The sequence below is a fragment of the Bubalus bubalis genome, chromosome 1 (genome assembly GCF_019923935.1).
Source record: "Bubalus bubalis isolate 160015118507 breed Murrah chromosome 1, NDDB_SH_1, whole genome shotgun sequence".
Taxonomy (NCBI): Eukaryota; Metazoa; Chordata; class Mammalia; order Artiodactyla; family Bovidae; genus Bubalus; species Bubalus bubalis.
The window spans coordinates 175,823,337-175,849,136 of record NC_059157.1 but is presented as its reverse complement, the minus strand read 5'-3'; the positions used below and the strand labels follow the sequence as shown (position 1 = coordinate 175,849,136).

General features: G+C 40.6%; 1 protein-coding gene across 2 annotated transcripts; it reads right to left on the bottom strand.

Annotated features, from left to right (window-relative positions):
- Positions 1-683: 683 nt before the first annotated feature.
- On the bottom strand, positions 684-25,781 carry DBR1 (debranching RNA lariats 1). 2 transcript variants are annotated; one of them, XM_006049400.4, is made up of 9 exons: positions 25,461-25,781; positions 12,103-12,579; positions 11,130-11,254; positions 9,140-9,220; positions 7,295-7,380; positions 5,966-6,190; positions 2,439-2,519; positions 2,043-2,188; positions 684-1,574 (listed from the first exon to the last, which is right to left on the bottom strand). In XM_006049400.4, exons 2-9 carry the CDS (start codon positions 12,297-12,299, stop codon positions 881-883), a joined length of 1,635 nt encoding a protein of 544 aa, XP_006049462.2. In that variant the 5' UTR covers positions 12,300-12,579; positions 25,461-25,781; the 3' UTR covers positions 684-880. The 2 variants fall into 2 exon arrangements, with proteins under 2 accessions (XP_006049462.2, XP_025146994.2); XM_025291209.3 differs by lacking the exon at positions 9,140-9,220.
- Between the last annotated feature and the right edge of the window lie 19 nt (positions 25,782-25,800).

The window sequence follows — 25,800 nt, the reverse complement described above, 5'->3', positions numbered from 1 at the left end:
GACTATAAAGAAAGCTGAGTGCCAATGAATTGATGCTTTTGAACTGTGGTGTTGCAGAAGACTCTTGAGAGTCCCTTGGACTGCAAGATGATTCAACCAGTCCATCCTTAAGCAAATCGGCCCTGAGTGTTCATTGGAAGGACTGATGTTGAAGCTGAAACTCCAATACTTTGGCCACCTGATGTGAAGAACTGACTCATTTGAAAAGACCCTGATGCTGGGAAAGATTGAAGGCAGGAAGAGAAGGGGATGACAGAGGATGAGATAGTTGGATGGCATCATCGACTCAATGGACACGAGTTTGAGTAAACTCCGGGAATTGGTGATGGACAGGGAGGCCTGGCGTACTGCAGTCTATGGGGTCACAAAGAGTCAGACACGACTCATTGACTGAACCGAACTGAAGAGCTGACTAGAGAAAATATTTATAATGAATGAAAAGAGAGCACATATAAGTATAGATACAATAATGACTTAACTCTGTAAAAAAATATATAAATATGCCACATTTTATACACCAAAATACTTATAGTGGTAGTAACTCTCTGAAGGCAAGAATCCTGGTCTTACTCATCCTTGTAGTGCCATCTTATAGAAGAGTACCTGGTACGAAGCATGTGTTCAGTAAGTGCTTGCTGAAAAAAATTAAAGTGAATTAAGTTCTCAGAAAAAGGGGTACTCAATCAAGTAAATATATGAAATTTTAATATCTATTTCATCTGAAATATACAAAGTGCTAAAGATAAAGTCTATACTGAACTAAAATCTTCTTATGTAACTTCATTATTACAAACTTAAGTCTTGAGTCAAAGATCCAATTCTAAAAATATAGTCTTAAAAATCATGTATCTACATATAATACTAAGAGAAGTAAACTGTCTCAGGCTGTATCATTATCATCCACTGTGGCATAGATGGCTTGATTCCTTCTCTTGATTTTCTTTCTTTGTTCAGGTTCATGTTCATCACTCAGCCTCTTCAATGGCACCGTGGTTAAGTCCTTTCCATCCCCCAAGTCCACAGGGTCACCAGAATTCCCCTCCTTGCACACTGGGGAACCCGATGTATCATCAGAAGATACAGTCATGGAACTTGGCAAGATCCTGATGTCAGAGAAGCTTGCAGAAAAGTCAGAAGCTTGATCACAAGACGGTTCTACAGACGGTGTATTCATGTCACTGTGTGCACTTACAATACTATCATCATACTCCTCTTCTTCATCTAACATGATCTCATCTGGATTAATAGAGGACAGGGCAGATGTGTCTGTGTTATATTCACTAGGGTCTTCTCCAGAGTCATTACCCTCCGTGTCATCCTGCCCTTCATAGTCACCACACAAGTGCTGGTCTTCCTTGGCCTTCTGAAGCCTGACGTTAATGTCTGTGATGCCAAGTTGGGCACAAAATTCAGTTGTCTGAGGACTGATCCTATGAACCAACTGCATCTGTGTCTGTGACTTGCTAGGGTCATAACAAGCAGCTGTTATACTAAAGTTATTTGGAACTTTGAGGTCATGATTCAATTTCTCCAGTACTTCGTTAATAGCTTCTTTTGTTGCACTGTAATCCCATCTAAAAAGTCAAAAACAATAGCTTTTTACATTTTATCCACCTCAGCAATAAATAATGAGATATAACTATGGACTGCAGGTGAAAGAATTAAAAAATTAACCACATTGCAAAATTAATAAAATTATAGTTAACTTAGCAAAGGGCCATTTTTGAAATTAAAACAATTTTTAGAAAAAGCTGTCCTTAACTCATGCCCTAAAACAAGTACAAATTATTTTAATGTGCGAACCAAATCTCCACCATCTTAAAGTTTGATGCACTTATACACTTATTAGAGCTGGTGCTCAGCAGTCCATTTTCTTGGATTTCTTAGATGGAAAACAGTTTTCATACCAGTCGGTAAACTCTGAATTGTTCTGACAGTCATTTAACAATAACTCCTTTGACTAAAAACATTATAACAAGGTGGAGGGGACAAAAACTGTGCATACAATGGAGACAGCAAATCCTAAATAAGGCCAGACTTACCTTGTATGCAGGCCATTATTCTCAGGCATATTCCATAGGCGCTCAGTCACATTAATAAGATCATCAGTAGCCCTGAGAACAGTGAGCCATTCAGCATCATATTCCAAGTAATCAGGAGCACTGGGGTCATGTTCTACTTCTATTACCTACAGGAAGAAATCGGTAATTTTAAGAAATACATACCTGTTCTTATATTCTAGGAATGTCAATATAACAATACAGTTTAGGAATTTAATTTAGTAGCTTAAAACCATTAATGTAACTTAAACATTCCCCAAGAAATCTCAGAATATATAAATTACAAACAGCAACAATAAATTCTGAAAGGTTAGTAATTTCTTTTTTAATCATTGGAAGAGCAAACTACATGGCAAAGTTATTTCATTTTCTCTTTACCTGAAGAAAGTCTCTGTGTGGTAAGCACTTGTCCAAGGCTAGAAATTTGGTTGCTTTGGTTGACTGTCCTTTATCCATGGTCTAGAAAATATGAACCATGATTTAATAAAGACTGTTAAAACATCACCTCAGATGGGTGGGGTGGGGAGGGAGAGGTCATATGTATACCTATGGCTGATTAATGTTCATTATGGAAGAAACCAACACAACATTGTAAAGCAATTAGCCTCCAATTAAAAATTAAAAAAAAAAAATCATCTCAGGCAAGTCATACATTGAATAGGTTAGAAATAATCTTTATTACCCATACCTATAAGTTGTGTGTTAAAGGAACAACTGTTACTTTTCCAAAACAACTTAGCTCTATTTCTACTTGTACAATGGCAAGCAAGGCACTTAAATTCTCTGCGTTTCAATTTCCTTACAAGGGGACTTCCCTGGTGGTCCAGTGATTAAGAGTCTGCTTGCCAGTGCCGGGGACACAGGTTTGATTCCTGGTCCAGGAAGATCTCATATGCCACAGAGCAGCTAAGCCGGGTGCTACAATTACTGAGCCCACACACTGCAGCCACTGAAGCCCACACACCTCAACTAGAGCTGTGCACTGCAATTAGAGAAGTCCAGGCAAAGCAACGAAGACCCAGCACAGACAAAAGAAAAAAAAGTCCTTATAAAAGTCACAGCAGAAAGTAATGGTGGTAATGATAATGTTAAAGCAAATATTACACACAAACCAAAGTGTATAACACAAAGGTTAAAGAACAGACAAGTGAAGAGCTTAAAAGTAAATTGGCAGAGCTAAAACCATAAAACTTGTAGAAGAATTAATAGGAGAAAACTTTTGTAACCCTGGGTTAGGCAAAGATTCTTAGATATAACACCAAAGTAGATATTTACCAATAAAAATGAAAGAAATAGTGACACACGCTACAAAAATTATCCTCAAAGCAAGTAAAAGAAAGAAATCAGAAACCAAAGACTATTTATTTTATGATTCCACTTATACATAATGTTCAGAAAAGGTAAGTCCACAGAGATAAAAAGCAGTGGTTGGCTGGGGCTGAGGGCAGGAACACAGACTGACATCAAAGAGGCACACAGGATCTTTTGGGGTGATGGAAATGTTCTAAAATTGGATTATATATGATGTTTGCACAACTCTGGAAATTTACTAAGAATCATTGAATTCTACACTTAAAACAGGTGAATTTTTTGATATGAAAATAAAAATCCAATAAAGCTCTTTTTAAAAAGTGAACTGGCAGAAAGCAACATGGGGGGATCACAAACATGAAAGTCACACTGGAAGCAGTAAAAAGTGACTCACTAAGAACAGCAAGGAAGCAAGCTCTTCGACACCCTGCTGAGAGTTCTGACTCCGTGGTAGGGAGGGAGTGGCCAGTGGGAGGCACAGAGACCACGAGCAGATTTGGGAAGCACAGTGGTTCTGAGGAAAGGTGATCTCTGGTGTTGGTAAAGAGCTCAAACAGAAGACTGGTGAAGTCAGAGGTGCCAAGAAAAAGGGGATCAAACATAGCCTTAATTCAGAGACACAAGCTCCTGAGGTTGATACCAGAAGACTGAGTTGGGCAGGTGGGGGCGGGGGTGGAGTATCAAGTCAGGTGCTTCAGTAACAGTCCAAGAAAGTCACAAGCCCAAAAGAGATTAACAACGATGTGGGGCAGGTGACTGACAGAAACAGAAGACTTGGAGGTGAGGATAATCACGTTGGCAACAGCCCAAAGGAAGATGAAAGAGGTCACCTTGCTTCCTTCCCCCAGTGAAGCTGGGGAGTGAGAATAAGAGAGGGCCCACAGGCATGTTTTCAGACAGAACATTCCAGACTGTGTTTGAGGAGCATCACTGAAGTACACCTCTACCAAAAAAGAAGGTTTGGTCCAGTAAGTTCAGGAAGCACTGCATACCCCATCCCCGATCCTGGAGTAAGGTGATGCCCATTAGGACATTAAAGACTCTCAGGTTGACTTCCCAGGTGGTCCAGTGGTTAAAAAATCCACCCTCCAATGCAGGGGACACAGGGATTAGGGTTAGGGAAATAAGATCCCACATGCATGGGGCAACTAAGCCCACACTGCAACCACTGAGCCTGAGAGCAGGCTCTGGGGCCCATGCACCACAACCAGGGAGAAGCCCAAGTGCCACGCGCGATCCCACGTGTTGCAACTAAGACCCAGTGCAGCCGAATAAATAATAAAGGTGCTCAGAAATTCTAGAGAAGCTTCTGAGACGGTATCTCTGTTAACCCAGTGTTTTCTAAACATTTTCCCTAGGGAATACTTTATGGGAAAGTCAGAATTAAGTCAGAATTGGAGGTGAAAGGAAGATCCATGTATTTCCATAAAAGCCTAGCTCTAAAGTCTATATTATCTACCTGCCATCAAGCACAATCAGCTATGCAGTTACCCAAGGAGCACTCTGGAAGTTTTCCTCCCTCTGTCACTAAATTCTGATGGTTCTGCTTCCAAAATCTCTCTGGAGCCTGCTTCGTTCTGTGTTCCCTCTTTGCCATAGGTTAGAACCTCATCTTTTACTTACATAGCCCGCTGTCTCCCACTTTACATTACTCCAACCCACACACAAAACTGTGGCCAAACTAATCCTTCTGAAATGAAACTCTGATGTCACTATCTCCCAACTTTCCCAAACTGCAGAGCATGGCTAGAAGGCAGCTATGATCTTGCTCCAGGTTTCTCTCTCCCTGTGCCTCAGCCCCAGAGACCAATTGCACTTCCCCAAAGACACCATGCTGAGTGCCGAAGAATTGATGCCTTTGAACTGTGGTGTTGGAGAAGACTCTTGAGAGTCCCTTGGACTGCAAGGAGATCCAACCAGTCCATTCTAAAGGAGATCAGTCCTGGGTGTTCTTTGGAAGGAATGTTGCTAAAGCTGAAACTCCAGTACTTTGGCCACCTCATGCGAAGAACTGACTCATTGGAAAAGACTCTGATGCTGGGAGGGATTGGAGGCAGGAGGAGAAGGGGACGACAGAGGATGAGATGGCTGGATGGCATCACTGACTCAATGGACTGAGTTTGAATGAACTCCGGGAGTTGGTGATGGACAGGGAAGCCTGGCATGCTGCAAATCATGGGGTCTCAAAGAGTTGGACATGACTAAGCGACTGAACTGAACTGAAAGACGCCACACTCAGACTTACACCCTGTGCACACACTGGTCCCTTGGCCTAGATTACCCTGATAACCTGCTTCTTCCTGGCAACATCAATTCCTTTAGAAGACCTCCTCTATCCCTTCATCTCTCTGTCCACATCCCCATCTTACCGTGGCCTGGTTCAGGTGTTCCCACAGTACCTAGCACTTTTGTCACAGACCTACTACACTATTCTATAATTGACTGCTTGTCCCTTCTCCCGATTGGATGCTGAGTTACTCACAAAAGGAAACTTATCTTTGATTTCTTTCGCTAACTTCCCAACTGTGCCAATGGTGCCCATAGATGTTCAGTAAGCGTTTATTAAATCAAAGAATAAACATTTTGGTTCCTACCTGGTGCTGCATCAAGGCTGCAAACTTTACGTGTAGGTGGGCGGAAAACCAGTAAGTAGGTTTTAAGTGCTCTAAAAGCTCAGAGGCAGCAGGACTTCCTAGTGTGTTATTTTCCACTTCTTGTCGGAAAAAAGATTTAGCCTTAAGAAGTTGCTTCTTGTTTCCATAATGATAGATACTTCTTGGCCAATCATGAGATAAGAATATGTCCATAGGCTGCTTCAGCTTTAACAGAAAAAGAAAAGAAAGCAAGCTCTTAAAAAGAGATTAAATAAAAGGAATCCCCTGCCTTCCTTCTGCTATCACACAACCACTTACCCACAGAGTTCTCTAGATTTCAGTGTAATTCATCCTAGGGACTCTTTATTTAATGAAATTACAGAAATACTGAGCTACTCACTCATCAAGGCAAAGAGAAATAACTTTCTCTCTACCTCATAAATGATCCTTATTTTCTATGGCAAAGCAGCTCAGTAGAGACACACTTTGATTAGACTGCCAGGCTCAGTTCAGCCTGCCGACTCTACCACTGAACAGTGTGGGAAGTCTCCAGCAGGTGACTTTACCTAACTGAGCCTTGGCCACTCACCCTTAGTGTGACAAAGTTGAGCAATATCTATCTCACAGAATCTGAGTGACATTTATATGAACTATCACAGATGAAAATTGCTAACCCAGTTAAGCACTGAAAAGTGAAAGTGAAAGTCACCCAGTCATGTCCAACTCTGTGACCTCATGGGCTACACAGTCCATGGAATTCTCCAGGCCAGAACACTGGAGTGGGTAGCCTTTCCCTTCTCTGGGGGATCCTCCCAACCCAGGGATCCAACCCAGGTCTCCCGAATTGCAGGCAGATTCTTTACCAGCTGAGCCACAAGGGAAGCCCAGGCACTGAATGGGATCACAAACAAAAACCTAGTTTCACCCACTCTCCAGTTAAGCCAGTGTTTCAATACGACCTTCATGATTTTCCCATATCCTCTATTATCACTATTATTTTCTATTTAATATCACTATTTAAAATAAACAAGTAATACTTTCTGTGAACTATCACTTTTTTCCAATATATATTCTTCAGCTTTACCTTCAGGAATAGTAGCTGAAATCATGGATCAAACATTTTATTATTAATCACTAAAATAAATGTATAGCCATTAAAAATTTATAAATGTTCATTTGTGAACCTCCTAAAAACAACTCAAGATCCAAATTTTAGAAATACAGAATTAAGCTCTTCTTGGAAGTAGTAGACTAAACTGATCAAAATACATTCTGGTACACAATTTCTTTACATTTTTTCAAGTCTGCCATAGTCTAGTTTTTACATACCTGTTTTAATTTGTAGACTTCAATATTTCTCACATGATATATACTCCTTATTGTAGCTGCATTATAAGGGGGGCACTCAAAATGACCTTAAAGAAGAGAAGTTGTATTCAACTCCTTTAAATGCTGAAAACATAAATACATACATACACTGCTCCAAAACTGATGTTTGTCATCAATACTTTCAGTTTTTAAAAATTTTATTTGAAAAACCTTGCTCTCTAAATGCTGGTATTTTCTAATAAGTAATTACAAAGTATAAATCTAAATGACTAGAGGGGCTTCTGATTTTTAAAATTAAATTATATTTAATTTTGGAATACACTGCTTATTCACATAGTTTAAGATTTGAAAGATACCATCTGAAAGGTATAGGGGAAGGCGAAAGAAGAGTGAGGGAAGGATGGATGGGGAATTTGGCATGTGGGATCTTAGTTCCCTGACCAGGGATTAAACCTAAGCCCCCTACAGCGGAAGCTTGGAGTCTTAACCACTGGATCGCCAAAGAAGTCCCTATATCATGATATACTTAACTAGTTCCCATCTTTTGCTATTACAAAGAAGACTGAAATAAATAAATTTGTTTATATCATTTTGCACTTGTGGACTATATCTGTAGATAAATTCCTAGAAGTGGAATTCCTTAGTCAAAATACTTGTATGATTTCCATGATATTACCAATTATCCTAGCAAGAATGGTTTCTATTTGCATCTATACCTGCTACATATGAGATGGCCTATTTTTGTAGACCTGTTCCAACAGTTTACAACAGGGAGCAGGGCAGCAAAGAACAGACTTGAATTTAACAGTTATACTGAGGATATAAATTTTAGCTGCCAATTCAATTCATGAAAGTTTAAAATCAATGGGAATCCAAGCTATTTCTTTAAAATCAAGGTATGATTCATTCAGATTCAGTGTGGTATACTTATACAATGGAATACTATTCACAAATTAAAATGAATACAGTTACATGTATTAACATGGATGTCAAAAACATATAAACAAACGTGGCAGAAAAATATATGTAAAATGATACACTTATAATGAAGTTTAAAGTATTCTATATAATACATTGTTTAAAGCTATTAACTGATATGGTAATGACATAAAATAATCAAGTGAATGATAAATACCAAATTCAGACTAGTGACTGCCTGGTGAAGTAAGAGAGGAAAAAAGGGGAGAGATGGGACTGAGGACAGACAGACAATGAATTTTGATTGTATCTGCACTCCTTTTCTTCTTAAAAATCAAAACTAAAAATGGCAAAATACCAAATAAAACTAAATGGTGGATACACAGACGATACATTCTAATGTCTGTATGTTTTCATATGTATATAATATTTTATAAATTTAACAAATCTATTCATAGAAGAAATTCAATGAAAAAGTCAAACTATATATTACGTTTAAGTTACTCTGTGGCATACAAGTTCTAAAGTTTAAAAACAATTCTCAGGGGACCACCCTAGTGGTCCAGTGGTTAAGAATCCACCTTCCAAAGCAGGAGACATAGATTTGATCCCTCTGGGGATCTAAGGGGAAGTAAGTCCTCACAGCCATGAGGCACCTAAGCCCACAAGCCACAACCAGAGAAGCCCCTACAATGAAACTAGAGACATCCTCCCACCACAACAAAGACTAGCACCGCCAAAAATGAAATAAAAACTTTAAAATAATAATAAAAATAAATAACAAGAAATTAAAACAATTTTCAGAATAACAATACCCACTTTGTTGTACACCTGAAATTAATGTAACAATGTAAGTCAAGTATACTTCAATTTTTAAAAAAAGAATGTAACCTTTTTGTTGTTTTTTTTTTTAAAAAAGGATAATACCTTTTCGATAGTCATGAGACTTAAAGATACCCGAGATTCCACCAATCCTTACTCCTCGGTATTTTACTACTCCTGCCAAACCTGAAAAATTACACAATTAAATAAAATTACTATAGGAAAAAGCAATCTCTTTACTAACTTAACGGTTTAGAGGCCAAGAATACCATTCAGTCCTAAAATTATGTGAAAATTAAGTATCATGATAAGGTTACCCTTTTACATAGAAATATGCCAACAATATATAAGGTGGACGAGGGAGAGGGGACTAGAAGCAAATCAGGCAAGAGACTGAGCGGAGAGGGAGGAACAAATGAGACAGGGTGTGTGAAGAGGGAAACTGTTGTTTTGTCAGTCACTCCAGTACTCTTGCCTGGAAAATCCCATGGATGGAGGAGCCTGGTAGGCTACAGTCCATGGGGTCTCGAAGAGTCAAACATTACTGAACGACTTCACTGTCATGCATTGGAGAAGGAAATGGCAATCCACTCCAGTATTCTTGCCTGGAGAATCCCAGGGACAGAGCAGCCTGCTGGGCTGCTGTCTGTGGGGTCGCACAGAGTCGGACACAACTGAAGCGACTTAGTAGCAGCATCAGTCATTAAGTCCTGTTCGACTGTTTTGTGACCCCATGGACTATAGCCTGCCAGGCTCCTCTGTCCATATGATTTTCCAGGCAAGAATACTGGAGTGGGTTGCCATTTCCTTCTCCAAGGGGTCTTTCCCACCCAGGGATCAAATTCGTGTCTCCTGCATTGGCAGGCAGATTCTTTACCACTGAGTCACCTGGGAAGCTTGGTACCTAATGGAATATGGGGAGGGGGTTGGGGAAATAGGGGAAAATGTTCTATGATGGATTTATATGTTGTAAACCTGAAAGTCAAAGGTGTAAAGTATAAAGAACCTGCACTTTCTGTATTTCATTTCTGATTGATCATCTTCAATTTCACCCTTTCACAATACTACAATTGTCAAAAGAAGATCAATCAGTAATAAAGAAGAAGAATGAAGTTTCTAAAGTTTAGAAACATCTGTAAACATTTAAATAAAGACATGAAAGGACTGTACAGTTCAAAAGGATTAAAAATGAACCTGAACCTAATCAGGACTATAAACCTAAATACAAATTACAGGCAACACACAGGATAAAAGGAGTGCTAAACAACATGAGGGAATCCAGTCAGCTAAACCTAGAAAGCAGGAAAGTCTATTACTGCCAGATAAATTCCCCATTTTCTTCAACAAATAAATAGCATGGGGAGTGGGGAAGAAAGTGAAAAGGGACAATTATGAGATTTCGGAATCATGACAATCAAATAAAATGCGCAGACCTTGTTTGGATCCTATGTGAATAAGTCAACTGTAAAACAGACTTCTTTGTGATAATCAGGGAAATATGAACATAAACTAGGTAACAGATAATAATAGATAATTGGTATAATCCTGGTACTGTAGTAGTGGTATTTTAAAAAATCTTCATCACTTAAAAATACATGCTAAAGTATTTACAGGTGAAATAATCTGATGGCTAAGATTTGCTTTAAAATACTACAATCACCTCCTTCCACGAAAGAATTTAGTGGGGAGTGGGTTAAAAGAAGGAACACAGAATGATAATCGTTGTTACAGCTGGTTAATAGGTACAGATATTCATTATACTATTCTCTATTTTATCAATGTTTAACAATTTCCATTATTAAAAGTTTATTTCTTTAATTTAATAAGAGGAATAGGAAGAAAATAAAGAGAATGCAAACAGTGTGGAAGCTCTTTGCAGTTACATTAAGTATTGCTTAAAGCACTAAATGATGCATGGGCATATTCTCAAGACTGCCTACTTATGTGATTTATTCTAGTTAAATTTTCATAATTAACTATTTAAATCAAGACAGTCCCCAAACACCACACATCTCAAGATGCTGATCAACTGATATACAAATCCTGGCAGGCTCTTCCATGCCATCAGACCAAGAAATTACCCATAAACACATACCTAAATAATAAATGTTTGGTGCTACCCAGCCACCGTAGGGTAACTCTTGCAAATGATTTGAGGCTTCATGGTTTCCCCCAATGAAAATCGTGAGAACTGGGGCCTTCTTCTCCCCAGAGTAATACCTAGAACATAAGGTTAAAAGTTGTCAATTGGTATTGCAGAAATGAGACACAGAGAAAAGCAAATGGGCACGCCTATACAATTAATCACAGCAGAAAAGCAAAATGATCTCAAGGAAAAAAAATCTGAGCTCATCATAAAAACTTTAAAAGTTCTTCCTAATCCCCATCCTTTCCTTAAGAATGAAGAGCTGCCACTTTGGGTTTCAAGCCAAAGTATGTTCAGTGAAGTCAAAAACTTTTGTCAGTTCACTGCTAAAGCCTTAGTTTCTAGAATGAGGACTGCTGTGTGTGTGCTGTGTTTAGTCCTCAGTCGTGTCCGACTCTTTGTGACCCCATGGACTGTAGCCCGCCAGGATCCTCTGTCCATGGAATTCTCCAGGCAAGAATAATGGAGTGAATTGCCATGCTCTCCTCCAGGAGATCTTCCCAACCCAGAGATCGAACCCAGGTCTCCTGCATTGCGGGCGGATTCTTCACCGTCTGAGCCATCGGGCAAGCCCTGAACGAGGACTAGCACACAGCAAGGATCCAATAAAAACTCTTGGATCATTAAATGAAAAAGTCCCAGAGTCTTATCAAGCATTAAGGTAGAGGAACCTGTCACTTTCTTTCTCCAGGTGTCCCTCACAGGCTGAGATCCCTTTCGAAACAAATAAAACAGATGAATGGAAAGAAGAAAAGTGACTGACATTTACTAAGCGCCAGTTCCTAGACACACAGCGTGAACAAAGACGAGAAACGAGAACTAAGAGAGACAGCTGGTCAGTGGTAGGCAGAACGGATTAGAACCCAGCCCCCACCGCTGGCTGCCCCACACCTCGTACCGCGGGTTGGGCCGCGTCCCTCACCTGTAGAAGGTTTGCATGTGGCGGTACTTGGGCGGCACGGCCATGCAACGCAGGTCGGCCTCGTTGCGCACTGCCTGGAAGTCGCCGCAGCAGAGCAGAAGGTCTATCCGCCCCGGGCCGCGCCGCTCAGCCAGCGCCAGCGTCTCATAGATCTTGTCCAGCTCGCCGTGGCAGCAGCCGGCCACAGCCACGCGCATCCCTGCCGGTCCGAAGAGGGGAGCGCTGCCCGCAACCCCTTAGCCAGAACCAGCCCAGGACAGACAAGCCAAGACCAGACTGAGTTCAGCAGCCGCCCGCCTTTCCTGACATGCCGCCTCCTGCAATCGAGTCTCCAGTAGTATAATTCACTTCCGGTTTTCAAATCTCGCGAGAAAGGGATCGGAAGGGCAAAATCCACTCAGGGATTGCAGGGAAAGTTAAAAGACTCGGATTTTGCCTGTTTTGGCGGGGTTTTGAGTCCGAACAGATTGACAGATGCTAGAAATTAAAACCAGAATAGTAAAATAAACATTCCCGAAAATAGTGTAGTTTGAATATGTAACCAAACTTAGGGTGTAACCCTCACGGCAAAGATAGTTGCCTGAAAGTGATTAGAAATTAAAAGGTTTCTAAAAGACACTCCAAGATAAAAACAAATTTAAAATAAACCTGAAAAACCCACTGACGATTTTGAAATTATCTCTTCGAAGAGTTTCTAAAATTATCAGGTTGTTTTTTTTTTTTTTAAAGGGGGCCGGGGACTCTTCATTTTCCTACTAGTTGTTTGCATAACTAGACAGCAAACTCAATGAAAGCGGAAGAATGTCTCGAAAACATCCAGGAGGGAAAAGGACCAGACTGACAATTGATGAATTTGTGGCCAAGGCAGAAACAAATAAACAAATAAAACCCTTATGGCAAATGTAATCAAGAAAAGAATCGAACTTCCGGAGATCAAACCCAGGCTTCTTGCATTGCAGGCGGATTCTTGACCGTCTGAGCCACCAGGGAAGCCCAAGAATACTGGAGTGGGTAGCCTATTCCTTTTCCAGGGGATCTTCCCAAGGCAGAGACAAGTAAGCAAATAAAACCCTTATGGCAAAGTTAATCAAGAAATTAATCTAATCGAACTTCTCTGGCGATCCAGTAGTTAAGACTCTATTCTAACCTCTATCACCATGCATCAGCTTTACTTATTTTTAAATTTCATAGAAATGTCAGTGTATATTATGTATTCTTTTAAGTCTGGCTTCTTTAACATAATACCTGTGAAATTCATTCATGAATCTTATGTAGCCAAGCAGGAGGACACTATGGGGTCTTCCTAGGGCAGAGCACCACACCACCACCACCCCACCCCCAACCCCCACAATGTCCTCCACCTGCACCTTGTTTGTAGAGATGCTAGCCTCCTAGGTCTACCCCAAATTCCAAAGAATACATTTAATTAAAGTGAGAAAATGTGGAAGCAAAGGGAAGCAATCAAACAAGACAAAATAATAATTGTTTAGCTGTTAAACAAAGTCAAGGACCTTTAGTTCCCCAAGAACTATTATAGATAATATCTTGATCTATATCCTTTGAACTGTTTTGCAGATACTGAAACCTTGGGTGGAAGAAGTTAACTGTATGCTGCCCACTAGCACAGAGACCTCAGGCTGGTTGGAACCAGAAGGTTGATGATATGTCTCCTGATTGCTTCACCACCAACCAGTCAGAATGTCCACGAGCTAATCATGCACCCCACAACCCTCTCCCTCACCCTGTCTTTAAAAACCTTTCCCCGAAAGCCATCAGGGAGTTCGGATCTTTTGAGCACTAGCTATCTGGACTCCCAGCTTGGCGCCCTGCAATAATTGCTGCTCTTTCCTTCATCACAACCAATAGATTTGGCTTTAGTAGAAACGGGCAAGCAGACCCAAGTTTGGTTTGGTATCATCTTTACTATGGATAGATACAGCCGTAGTATGCTGTTTCGTATTACTGTGTAGCATTCCATTGTGTGAACATACCACAGTCCATGGATCTATTTTTCTGTTGAAGGACATTCAGATTGTTTCGAACTTAGGGCTGTTATGAATAAAGCCACCATGCACATTTTTGTAAAATCTTTTGGTGGACATAGCACTTTTTCTCCTTGGATTATGGTCAGGAATGGAATCTCTGGGTAATGTGGTAGGTATATATTAGTCCCTCAGTTGTGTCTGACTCTTCACGACACCATGGACTGTAGACCACCAGTGGAATTCTCCAGTCAAGAATACTGATTCTGTTAGAGTAAAGACAGTATCTAGATAGAGGCACTCATTTTGTTTAGTTGCTAAGTCATGTCCATTCTTTTGTGACTCAATGGACTGTAGCCCACCAGGCTTCTCTGTTCATGGAATTTCCCAGGCAAGAATACTGGAGTGGGTTGCCATTTCCTTCTCCAGGGGATCTTCCTGACCCAAGGATTGAACCTGTGTCTCCTGCTTGGCAGGCAGATTCTTTGCCTCTGAGCCACCAGGGAAGCCGATACTCAATGATGAGCAAGATGAAAAAAGAAACCACATGTGAACTATGGAAACATGCTTAAAAAAAAAAGCCTAATCTAGGGTAAAGCTGAGCAGATATTAATTAAAACTTTGTAGATACAACCAGACCTTTCTCCTCTAAATCAAGTCTGCTTGTTGAAATGGTTGATTCCAAGGCAGAGAAAGTACAACATGAGCCTGGATCATCTTGTGCCATAAAACAAAGGTGTGCTCCTTGAAAATATGTGAGTTATTTTCCAATATCTTTTGATATTAGTTTCTAACATAATTTCACAGTGATAAGAGAACAGACTCTATAGGATTTCAATACCTTAGACCATGAAATTTTTGCACCTTGTTTTATGTCCCTGGATATGTCCCCTATTTTATAGTCTATGGGAACTGGAATAGAATTTGTATCCTACTGTTGTATGAAAATTGTATTTTCACCTAATTGTGCTTTTTAGGCCTACTATATGCTTCTACCTTTCTGTATATTCATTCTATTAGTTTTTAGGAGTTTGATAGTGAAATTCCAACTAAAAGTCTTAATTAATCTACTTAAAAAATAATTGTAATATATAGTGGAACTGTATGTAACTGTTCTATATTTTCCAAGTCTCCTATAAATGTGTTATCATATTTTCATAATTTAAAAAATAAAAAAAAGAGACAAAAAGAAAATGAAAACAGGAAGTACTCAAAGAATCTGGAACATCAAAATGACGTTGACTGAAGGCTTTCTTACAGGCCAAATCTGAAACAATTTCAGCATCAAAATGCAGAATTGTAGTAACAGACATTAGCCCATTGAATAAAGTAAGAATACACTATTTCATCCTGGCAGAAGTAAGTGAATAAACAAGTAAGTAGGAAAAGAGAGCTCACATTTACATAAGAATGCTGATTGATAATGTAGAAGTAAAGTTGGAGTTATAAATTACCATTTACCATCATCATCATCATTGTTTCAAGTAAGAATTCTCAATGAATGTTAAAACAACTGGGAAAAATGTTGAAGAGTAATAGGATATTTATAGGGCTTCCATGGTAACTCAGCGGTAAAGAATCCACCTGCAATACAGGAGACACAGGAGACCTGGGTTCAATCCCTAGGTCAGGAAGATCCCCTGGAGGAGGGCATGGCAACCCACTCCAGTATTCTTGCCTGGAGGATTCCATGGACAGAGGAGCCTGGGGAGCTACCGTCCATGAGGTCACAAAGACTCAGACACGACTGAAGCGACTGAGCACACACGCACATACACACACACACAGGATACTTATATAGTTCTTTTTTTATATAGTCTTTTTTTTATATAGTTCTTTTTTTATATAGTCTCAACGTATCTATTATTTGAAGTTATTTATATGATCTCAATTATTGGAGAAGAAAATAGCAACCCACTCATTTATTCTTGCCTGGAGAATTCCACTGACAGAGGAGCCTGACTGGCTGCAATCCATGGGGTCACAAAGAGTCAGACAGGACTGAGCGACTTGCACTTCACTTGTATCATCTCAAAGTTTCTTTCCAAAAGATACTTTTTTTTTTTTTTTAACAAAGAGACAAATAGGGATTTTACACTAGAGAAACCTTGCAGACACCACTTAATAGAGTGATCAAAGTTAATCTCACTAGGAATGGACAAATCCACATCATGTGCCTCCTGAGATGACTTACATTATTTCTGTGGTATTCCTGCAAAAAATGCATAACCTGAATCTAATCTTCAAAGATAGGAGATAAATTGAAATTGACAAAAAATATTAAACGACCTGGCCTGTCTTTTATTTTTAATATGATTGTTGTGAAATACAAGGACAGACTGAGAAAGATTAAAAACTAAAGGATACTGAAGATTTGTGAGAACTGAATGCTATGTGCTGCTATAAAAATGCATTATTAAGATAATTGCAAAATCTGAATAAAATCGGTACATTAGGTAGCACTGTATCAGTGTTAATTTCCTGATCTTGATCATTTTACTATGGCTACATAAAGGATTCCCTTGTTTTTAGAAAACACACACTGAAATATTTAGAAACATATATATCTGCCCATTCATGTGTTGCAGGGGCTAGAAGCTAAGAAACTACATTTCTTAGAGTCCCTTGCCAGCTGAAGTCTGGATTAGGTTTTGCAAATGAGAAACATTTGTGTAAAGTTAGGAGGTAGAAGAAAAGTAAAAACCATTTCTCTTCTCTTCTGGCTCTGGCAGCAGTTGTGGCAGCTCAGCACCCCAGCTCCTTTAGTGATGGCACACTTCTTGCTGTTCCTGATCCGGAGTAAACTATTCCCTCCCTGTTTACCCAATAACTTTATAATCTTTTTGCTTAAAATACCTAAAATGGGTTCTGTATCCTTGTGTGTTATACCAGCCTAGATATCATTCAAGCAAAAGGCAAAAAGCAAGATATTTTCAGCCATGAAAGGCCTCCAAGGAGACAATACCCATGAGCCCCTCTTGAAAAAATATGACTTGACAATGAAATCCAGCCAAGTAAGAGTTGAATAAAAATAAATAACACAGGAAAGAAGAACTGCATTTAAAAGATGGATGATTTAGAACAGAGTGAGGGAATCGGAAGTGCTGTGGTAGGGGTAGGGCACTTAATGAATGTGGTTCTGCAAGACTATGTGGATAGGGTGACATTGAGCTTCATGAAATAAGGGAATGAGCTATGGAGCTATCTGGGCAGTGAGTTTTCTAGTCAATTTATAAATAAAATGTTATAAAGATCAAGATAAAACATCCATCCCTGCTATCTGTATCTTGTAATTGAACTAAGTGGTTGTGGTACCTACCACACCTGATGCTGCTGCTGCTGCTAAGTCACTTCAGTCGTGTCCGACTCTGTGCGACCCCTTAGACAGCAGCCCACCAGGCTCCTCTGTCCATGGGATTCTCCAGGCAAGAACACTGGAGTGGGTTGCCATTTCCTCCTCCAATGCATGAAAGTGAAAAGTCAAAGTGAAGTCGTTCAGTCGTGTCCGACTCCTAGCGACCCCATGGACTGCAGCCCACCAGGCTCCTCCGTCCATGGGATTTTCCAGGCAAGAGTACTGGAGTGGGGTGCCATTGCCTTCTCCAGACAGTACACTAATTGCAAGAAACAAGTGAGCAAGTCTGCCGTGGGAAGACTAGAGAGGCAAACATCACAGAGATATATTAATAAAGAGTTCTGTGGCGACTCTAGGCTCTGCATTTTTAACTTGTCAGACATTCCATCAGACTTCCTAATTTCATCAGACTTTTTTATTTAAAGCTAGCAATATCTCTTGTTTATAGGTTTGATGTCATTCCAGATTCCATTCCTGTCTTGTAAATGGTGAAGATTGAATTTACTTTGCCTAACTTGTCACCTTTACATCTCCATTTTCAAACTCATTTGCCTACTATGGTCATTATTGCTTGGAGTGGGGGTGTGGGTGTCTTTTCAGTTCAGTTCAGTCACTTAGTCATGTCCGACTCTTTGCGACCCCATGAACCTCAGCATGCCAGGCCTCCCTGTCCATCACCAACTCCCAGAGTCCACCCAAACCCATGTCCATTGTGTTGGTGATGCCATCCAACCATCTCATCCTTCGTCATCCCTTCTCCTGCCCTCTACTTTCTCAGCATCAGGGTCTTTTCAAATGAGTCAGTTCTCTGCATCAGGTGGCCAAAGTATTGGAGTTTCAGCTTCAACATCAGTCCCTCCAATGAACACCCAGGACTAATCTCCTTTAGGATGAACTGGTTGGATCTCCTTGCAGTCCAAGGGACTCTCAAGGGTCTTCTCCAACACCACAATTCAAAAGTATCAATTCTTCTGTGCTCAGCATGCTTTATAGTCTAACTCTCACATCCATACATGACCACAGGAAAAACCATAGCCTTGACTAGATGGACCTTTGTTGGCAAAGTAATGTCTCTGCTTTTGAATATGCTGTTTAGGTTGGTCATAACTTTCCTTCCAAGGAGTAAGTGTCTTTTAATTTCATGGCTGCAATCACCATCCGCAGTATTTTGGAGCCCAGAAAAATAAAGTCAGCCACTGTTTCCCCATCTATTTGCCATGAAGTAATGGGACTGGATGCCATGATCTCAGTTTTCTGAATGTTGAGTTTTAAGCCAACTTTTTCACTCTCCTCTTTCACCTTCATCAAGAGGCTCTTTAGTTCTTCACTTTCTGCCATAAGGGTGGTGTCATCTGCATATCTGAGGTTATTGATATTTCTCCCGGCAATCTTGATTTCAGCTTGTGCTTCCTCCAGCCCAGTGTTTCTCATGATGTACTCTGCATATAAGTTAAATAGGCAGGGTGACAATATACAGCCTTGATGTACTCCTTTTCCTCTTTGGAACCAGTCCGTTGTTCCATATCCAGTTCTAACTGTTACTTCCTGACCTGTATACAGGTTTCTCAAGAGGCAGGTCAGGTGATCTGGTATTCCCATCTCTTTCAGAATTTTCCACGGTTTATTGTGATCCACACAGTTAAAGGCTTGGCATAGTCAATAAAGCAGAAATAGATGTTTTTTCTGGAATTCTCTTGCTTTTTCCATGATCCAGCGGATTTTGGCAATTTGGTCTCTGGTTCCTCTGCCTTTTCTAAAACCAGCTTGAACATCTGGAAGTTCACGGTTCATGTATTGCTGAAGCTTGGCTTGGAGAATTTTGAGCATTACTTTACTAGCCTTTGAAATGAGTGCAATTGTGTGGTAGTTTGAGCATTCTTTGGCATTGCCTTTCTTTGAGATTGGAATGAAAACTGACCTTTTCCAGTCCTGTGGCCACTGCTGAGTTTTCCCAATTTGCTGACATATTGAGTGCAGCACTTTCACAGCATCATCTTTCAGGATTTGAAATAGCTCAACTGGTATTCTGTCACCTCCCCTAGCTTTGTTCGTAGTGATACTTCCTAAGGCCCACTTGACTTCACAATCCAGGATGTCTGGCTCTAGGTGAGTGATCACACCATCATAGTTATCTGGGTCATGAAGATCTTTTTGGTATAGTTCTTCTGTGTATTCTTGCCACCTCTTCTTAATATCTTCTGCTTCTGTTAGGTCCATACCATTTCTGTCCTTTATTGAGCCCATCTTTGCATGAAATGTTCCCTTGGTATCCCTAATTTTCTTGAAGAGATCTCTATCTAGTCTTTCTTATTCTATTGTTTTCCTCTATTTCTTTGCGTTGATTGCTAAGGAAGGCTTTCTTATCTCTCCTTGCTATTCTTTGGAACTCTGCATTCAAATGGGTGTATCTTTCTTTTTCTCCTTTGCTTTTCACTTCTCTTCTTTTCACAGCTATTTGTAAGGCCTCCTCACACAGCCATTTTGCTGTTTTGCATTTCTTTTTCTTGTGGATGGTCTTGCTCCCTCTCTCCTGTACAATGTCACGAACCTCCGTCCATAGTTGATCAGGCACTCTATCAGATCTAGTCCCTTAAATCTACTTCTCACTTCCACTGTGTAGTCATAAGGGATTTGATTTAGGTGATAGCTGAATGATCCAGTAGTTTCCCCCACTTTCTTAAATTTAAGTCTGAATTTGGAGTCCCCAGTAATCCAGAAGATGGTAAGCCATCTGAAGCCCTGCTGGTTTTATAGTGTCTCTTTTCCTATAAATAATTGAGGTCTTTGTCCTAGCAATGATCTTGGAAGATCTGTCAGTGTTTCCACAACTAAATGCAGAGAAGTGGTGTCTTAATTGTTTCATTAGACAAATATTTATGGAAAAGCTAAGCTCTGTGTGGAGCAGCACACAGAGCTTTGCCTGGTCTGTTTCTGTTGACCCTTTAGGTCAGAGCTTGGAAGCCACCTCTACCAGAAGGACTTCTTATGACTTTAGTCCTGATGAGGTTTCCTCGTAGACCCTCTCTTAGCCCCATACCCTTTCACTAGTCATCCTACATTCTAATGACTTGTCTCTCTTCTTCCCCACCCTCCCCCAGTGTCACAGGTGTGATCTTAGTTCCCTAAGATTGAACTCATGTCCCCTGCAGTGGAAAGTGGAAGCAGAGTCCTAACCACTGGACTGCCAGGGAAGTTCCTCTCTTTCCTTTTTTGAAAGCTCTGTGATAACAGGGAATGTGTCTCTCTTGTTAATTATATTACCACCCCTGACCACAGTTCCTGGCACATAGTAGGTACCTAGTAAATACATTTTGTTGAGTGAATTAATTTCCAGGATCCTTGGTCTTCTAATTATCATTCTCTAAAGGAGTTCTTTTCTCATTATTAAAGAAAAAACAGTTGCTTAACCCACAGTGACTCCATTTTTACACTTAAATTCTTCACTCTGTGTTTTCTAAGAACAAAGATATTTTTTTCATAACAGTACAGTTATCAAAATCAGTACATTAACAATGATACCTCATCCACAGAATTTGTTCCCACTTAGCCAGTGTTCCCATTTATGTTCTATGTAGCAAGAGGGGAATTTTTTTTCAGGATTCAATCCTAGAACACAAATTGCATTTAGTTAAGTGCCATGTCACTTTAGTTTCCTTTAATCTATAACAGTTGTTCAGCTTTTCTTGTCGTTCATGCCAGTTTTGAAGGATGTAGATGTGTTATTTTATTGTATGTCCCTCAAGGTGTGTTTGATATTGGCAGGAATACTACAGAACTGATGTTATATCCCTTTCAGTGAATAATACCATGGGATGTCTATTTATCCCACTAGTGGTATTATTAATTATAATCACTATAATAAAGTGGTATCTATCAAGTTTGAAAGTGAAGTTGCTCAGTCGTGTCCGACTCTTTGCGACCCCATGGACTGTAGCCTACCAGGTTCCTCAGTCCATGGAATTTTCCAGGCAAGAGTACTGGAGTTGGTTGCCATTTCCTTCTCCAGGGGATCTTCCCAACCCAGGGATCGAACCCAGGTCTCCCGCACTGCAGGCAGATGCTTTACCGTCTGAGCCACCAGGGAAGCCCATCTATCAAGTTTATCTACTATCATTAGTAACTTGTGGGGAGGTTCTGTTTCTCATCATATTTCTCCCAATTAGTTTGAGCATTCATTGTTGATTCTTGCCTCAATTATAACTCCTATGGTTGTCAAAAGAGTGGTTTTCAAATTCATCATTTCTTCTATATTTGTAAGTTGAAATCCAGCCACAGCAGTTACCTAGTTATAAAAAGTGCATTTTGTGAACTTCCCTGATTGTCCGGTGGCTAAGACTGTGCTCCCAGTGCAGGGGGCCTGGGTTCAATCTGTGGCTAGGGAACAAGATCCCATGAGCCAGGCCACACCTAAAAGATTCCACATGCCACAACTAAGACCCAGCGCAACCAAATAAATACATAAAAAACAAAAAGTGCACTTTCTATTTTACTGTTGTTTCTATTAAGAGACTTTTTGAATATCTTACTAATTCTGCTTTATGTGTATACATATTTTACATCCTCCAAGCACCTGAATTATGGATGCATTATTTCTCATTGCAAAGCTCTTGTAGATTTTCTTTAATTGGTTGCTTGCTTAAGTGCTCTGTAATCCCATGTGGGAGAGTCCTATTGGGTCACAGAGCACTATGTATTAGAGAGCAAAGTATTGAACCTCTCAGAGACTCACTCTTTTCCTGTCTGCTTGAAGGCAGGAGCCATATCTTTATTCACTTTGAATCCCTAGGACAATGTGTGCAAAGTAAACCCACAGTTAGTGTCTGTTGAACCAAACTATATCTCCTCTGTACCACTGTTAGTCCATTTTTTTCTTTTTAATTGATTTAAGAAATCGCTTCTATTTTCAAATCTTTTAAAGGGTCCTCTAAATTCCTTTTGGGATCATTCCTTTTTTGTTTAGTCGCAAAGTCATGTCCAACTCTTGCAGCTCCATGGACTGTAGCCTGCCAGGCTCCTCTGTCCACGGGATTCTCCAGGCAAGAATACCGGAATGGGTTGCCATTTCCTTCTCCAGGGGATCTTCCCAACCCAGGAATTGAACCCAGGTCTCCTGGATTGCAGGCAGATTCTTTACCAGCTGAGCTATGAGGAAAGCTCTTTCTACACCATAAGCTTTCCTTATTATTTTTTTTTCTTTCACATTTTTTTTCTTTTCACATGCTTCTACTTTCAAAAATATGGCTTTATTTCTCTACCCTGGCAATTCCCTTTAGACATTTATAAATACTTTTCAGATTTCTTTCCTGCTGTGCTGTTCTTAGTTACTCAGTCATGTCCAACTCTTTCTGACCCCATGGACTGTAGCCCACCAAGTTTCTCTGTCCCTGGGGGATTCTCCAGGCAAGAATACTGGAGTGGGTTGCCATGCCCTCCTCCAGGGTATCTTCCCAACCCAAAGATCAAACTGCATTGCAAGCAGATTCTTTACCATCTGAGTCACCTGGGAAACCCAAGAATACTGGAGTGGGTAGCCTATCCCTTCTCTAGGGGAACTTCCTGACCCAGGAATCGAACCAGGGTCTCCTGCATTGCAGGAGGATGCTTTACCAGCTGAGCCACCCTTATTTTCTGTTGTGTATTCCTACTTTTTCTTTATTAAACTCACACTTTGTTGTGATTTTTTGTTCATAAATTAATACTGCTCTGAGAAAGGGAAGGATGGGGTGAAATTTCATTCCTGTTTGTTGAGGAGTCTGTGTGGCTATTCCCAAAGTTAACTGTTTTGTTGTTGCTGTTCCATGGAGGCTGAAACAAATTTTTTAAATTACCCCTCAATTTCTACTCATTATTTAGGTATGAAGGATGTACTTAAGATTCACTTCAGCTCAGTTCAATTGCTTAGTCATGTCTGACTATGGCCCCGTGGACTGCAGCATGCCAGGCTTTCCTGTCCATCACCAACTCCCAGAGCTTACTCAAACTCATGTCCATTGAGTCGGTGATGCCATCCAACCATCTTATTCTCTGTCATCCCCTTCTCCTCTCACTTAAGATTATTTATTAGCAAAATTTGGACTAGAAATGGGATACCTGATCCCAGAGCTTAGGGCTTTGCTAATCAATACTTCCTTCCTGTAAAACAGTCGTGTCATATTCTGGAAATAAAACAGAAAAGCCTGGATGCTTTGATTTTAGCCACAGCTGTAATGAGGGTTCTATTGCAAGTTTAGATGCATGCTATCTAAATGCATGCATGCTCAGTTGCTTCAGTCATGTCCAACTCTTTGTGACCCCATGGACTGTAGCCCACCAGCCTTCTCTGACCATGCGATTCTCCAGGCAAGAATACTGGAGTGGGTTGTCAGGCCCTCCTCCAGAGGAACTTCCCAACCCAGGGATCAAACCTATGACTCCTTCATCTCCTGCACTGCAGGTAGATTCTTTACAGCTGACCCATCAGGGAGATGTTCTCTGCATTCTACCCCAAATGTGAGCCTTCACATTCTGCTTTTCTACATCAGGTTAGGGAAGCCCTCTCTGTTCTATGCAGAAGTACAATCCAGGAGGGTAGAGAATTAAAAGCTGTGGGAAACTCTCAGTACAGGATGGGAGTGGTGAATTAATGCTCCAACCTCACGATGGCTATCCAGGATTGGAGGCATGCTGTATGTTTTTCAGGGGTCCTTAAGGAATAAGCAGTGACTTCAACAATGGACCCTTATACCGACTTTTTCTTCTTTCTTGTCTCACTCTTGCTGATCCATCAATTCTGTTCCACGGAAACCCTTTCTAAATAAACTAGCTGCACCCAAATCATTGTCCCCAAGATCTACCTTTGGGAGTGCCCAAACTAAGCCACCTGGAGGAGGGCATGGCAACCCATTCCAGTTTTCTTGCCTGGAGAATCCTGTGGACAGAGGAGCCTGGCAGCCTACAGTCCATAGAGTCGCACAGTCGGACACGACTGAAGTAGCTTAGCAGGCACGCTCTGTACAAGGGCTATGATCTGCTCTTTTGTGGTTTGTAGTGGTATATGATATGATCCTAGGTGATACATGGGTGGACATTTAAACATTTTTGTAGTTATTAATGTGTACTAGACTAAAAACATACTTGACTTTTCAGAGCCTTATGGTTTAGGATGAGGCTAAAATTAATGAGTTGAAATTGGTTTTAAAGAAAAACATTGAGGGAATAATACCTGGGTGCAGATTGGCAAACATTGTGTGGGTGGTATGCAGGGTAATGAAATTTGGGGAATAGTGTTGCTGCAGGAAGAAAACCTAAAATGAAATCCCTGCTTTCTAGAAGGTCAACAGTGAGGGAACACTGGCCCACAAGCAAGAATGATTAGTACCACAATAAATTTGGAAACCAAATACAGGAATAAGATAGGAAAACAGTGAGGAGCAAAGTGAAAGCCTACGCTAGAGCTACAACCTCCATCGGAAGGCTATTACCCTAGTCCAGGGGAGAGATAATACCAGCCTGCGTTAGGGAGTGTCTTCAGCAATGGCATAAGGACGAGTAATATAATAGGTTCATTGCAATCATGCTGTGAAAACCTCGCTGGTTGCGAACAGCATGAAGTTGAAACCTGTTCAGGCAAATCCAGAGCAGCTTTGTCCACATATATACACAACCACACAAATGGAATGAGAGAGCTGAACTCGTCAGTCAGAAAATAGAATTAGAAGCATATTTTTATTTGGCTTCAACGATCAGAGCGGTAGTGTGAATTAGTCAGATTCTTGCCACCATTTTTTTTTTTCTACTTGACTCAGAGGCTCGAGAAACACTAACACATATACAGCGCTTTCTATGTCTCAGGCATGTTATAAGAGCTTTACATTTTCCATTCTTCTAACCCTTTATTTGACACAGGAGGAAACTGAAGCATAGGAGATGCCCAGGTAATGCAGCTCTGTGAAACAACAAGGATTAAACTCAGGCGTTCTGGCTCTAGAGTATCTATTCTTTACACTATAATAAAAGAGTCGGAAAATGCTGAAACAGCTCACCCTTCAGCGTCGGATCGTGAAATACTCTTACTGGTGGCAGAACACTTGGCTCTGGGATCACAGTTTCTCCTTCTGTAAGATGGAGATAATAACGACGCTAGGAGTTCGGTGCAAAGAAGGAGCGAGATAATGAATGCGAAAGTGAACTTCAAATTATGTAGGTGGCTCCACACACCAGTCTTTGGGAATAATGAGAACGGGAACTCAAGAAATTGTAACGAATCAGTCTATGAAGCTCCCGACTCCGCCCCTGACGCTCCTCCCTCCGCGAGCCGCAGGTGGGGCCGGCAGGTCTTCTTTGCGCATGCGGGAACCGCTGCCCATCTCTAACCCAGGCTGA

Coding starts and splice junctions, on each gene's coding strand:
- DBR1 (XM_006049400.4), bottom strand. CDS start 12,299: ATGCGCGTGGCTGTGGCCGGCTGCTGCCACGGCGAGCTGGACAAGATC. Junction 2,520..5,965: donor CAGCCTTGATGCAGCACCAG/GTAGGAACCAAA, acceptor CATATTTTCTAG/ACCATGGATAAAGGACAGTC. Junction 2,189..2,438: donor CACACAGAGACTTTCTTCAG/GTAAAGAGAAAA, acceptor TTCTTCCTGTAG/GTAATAGAAGTAGAACATGA.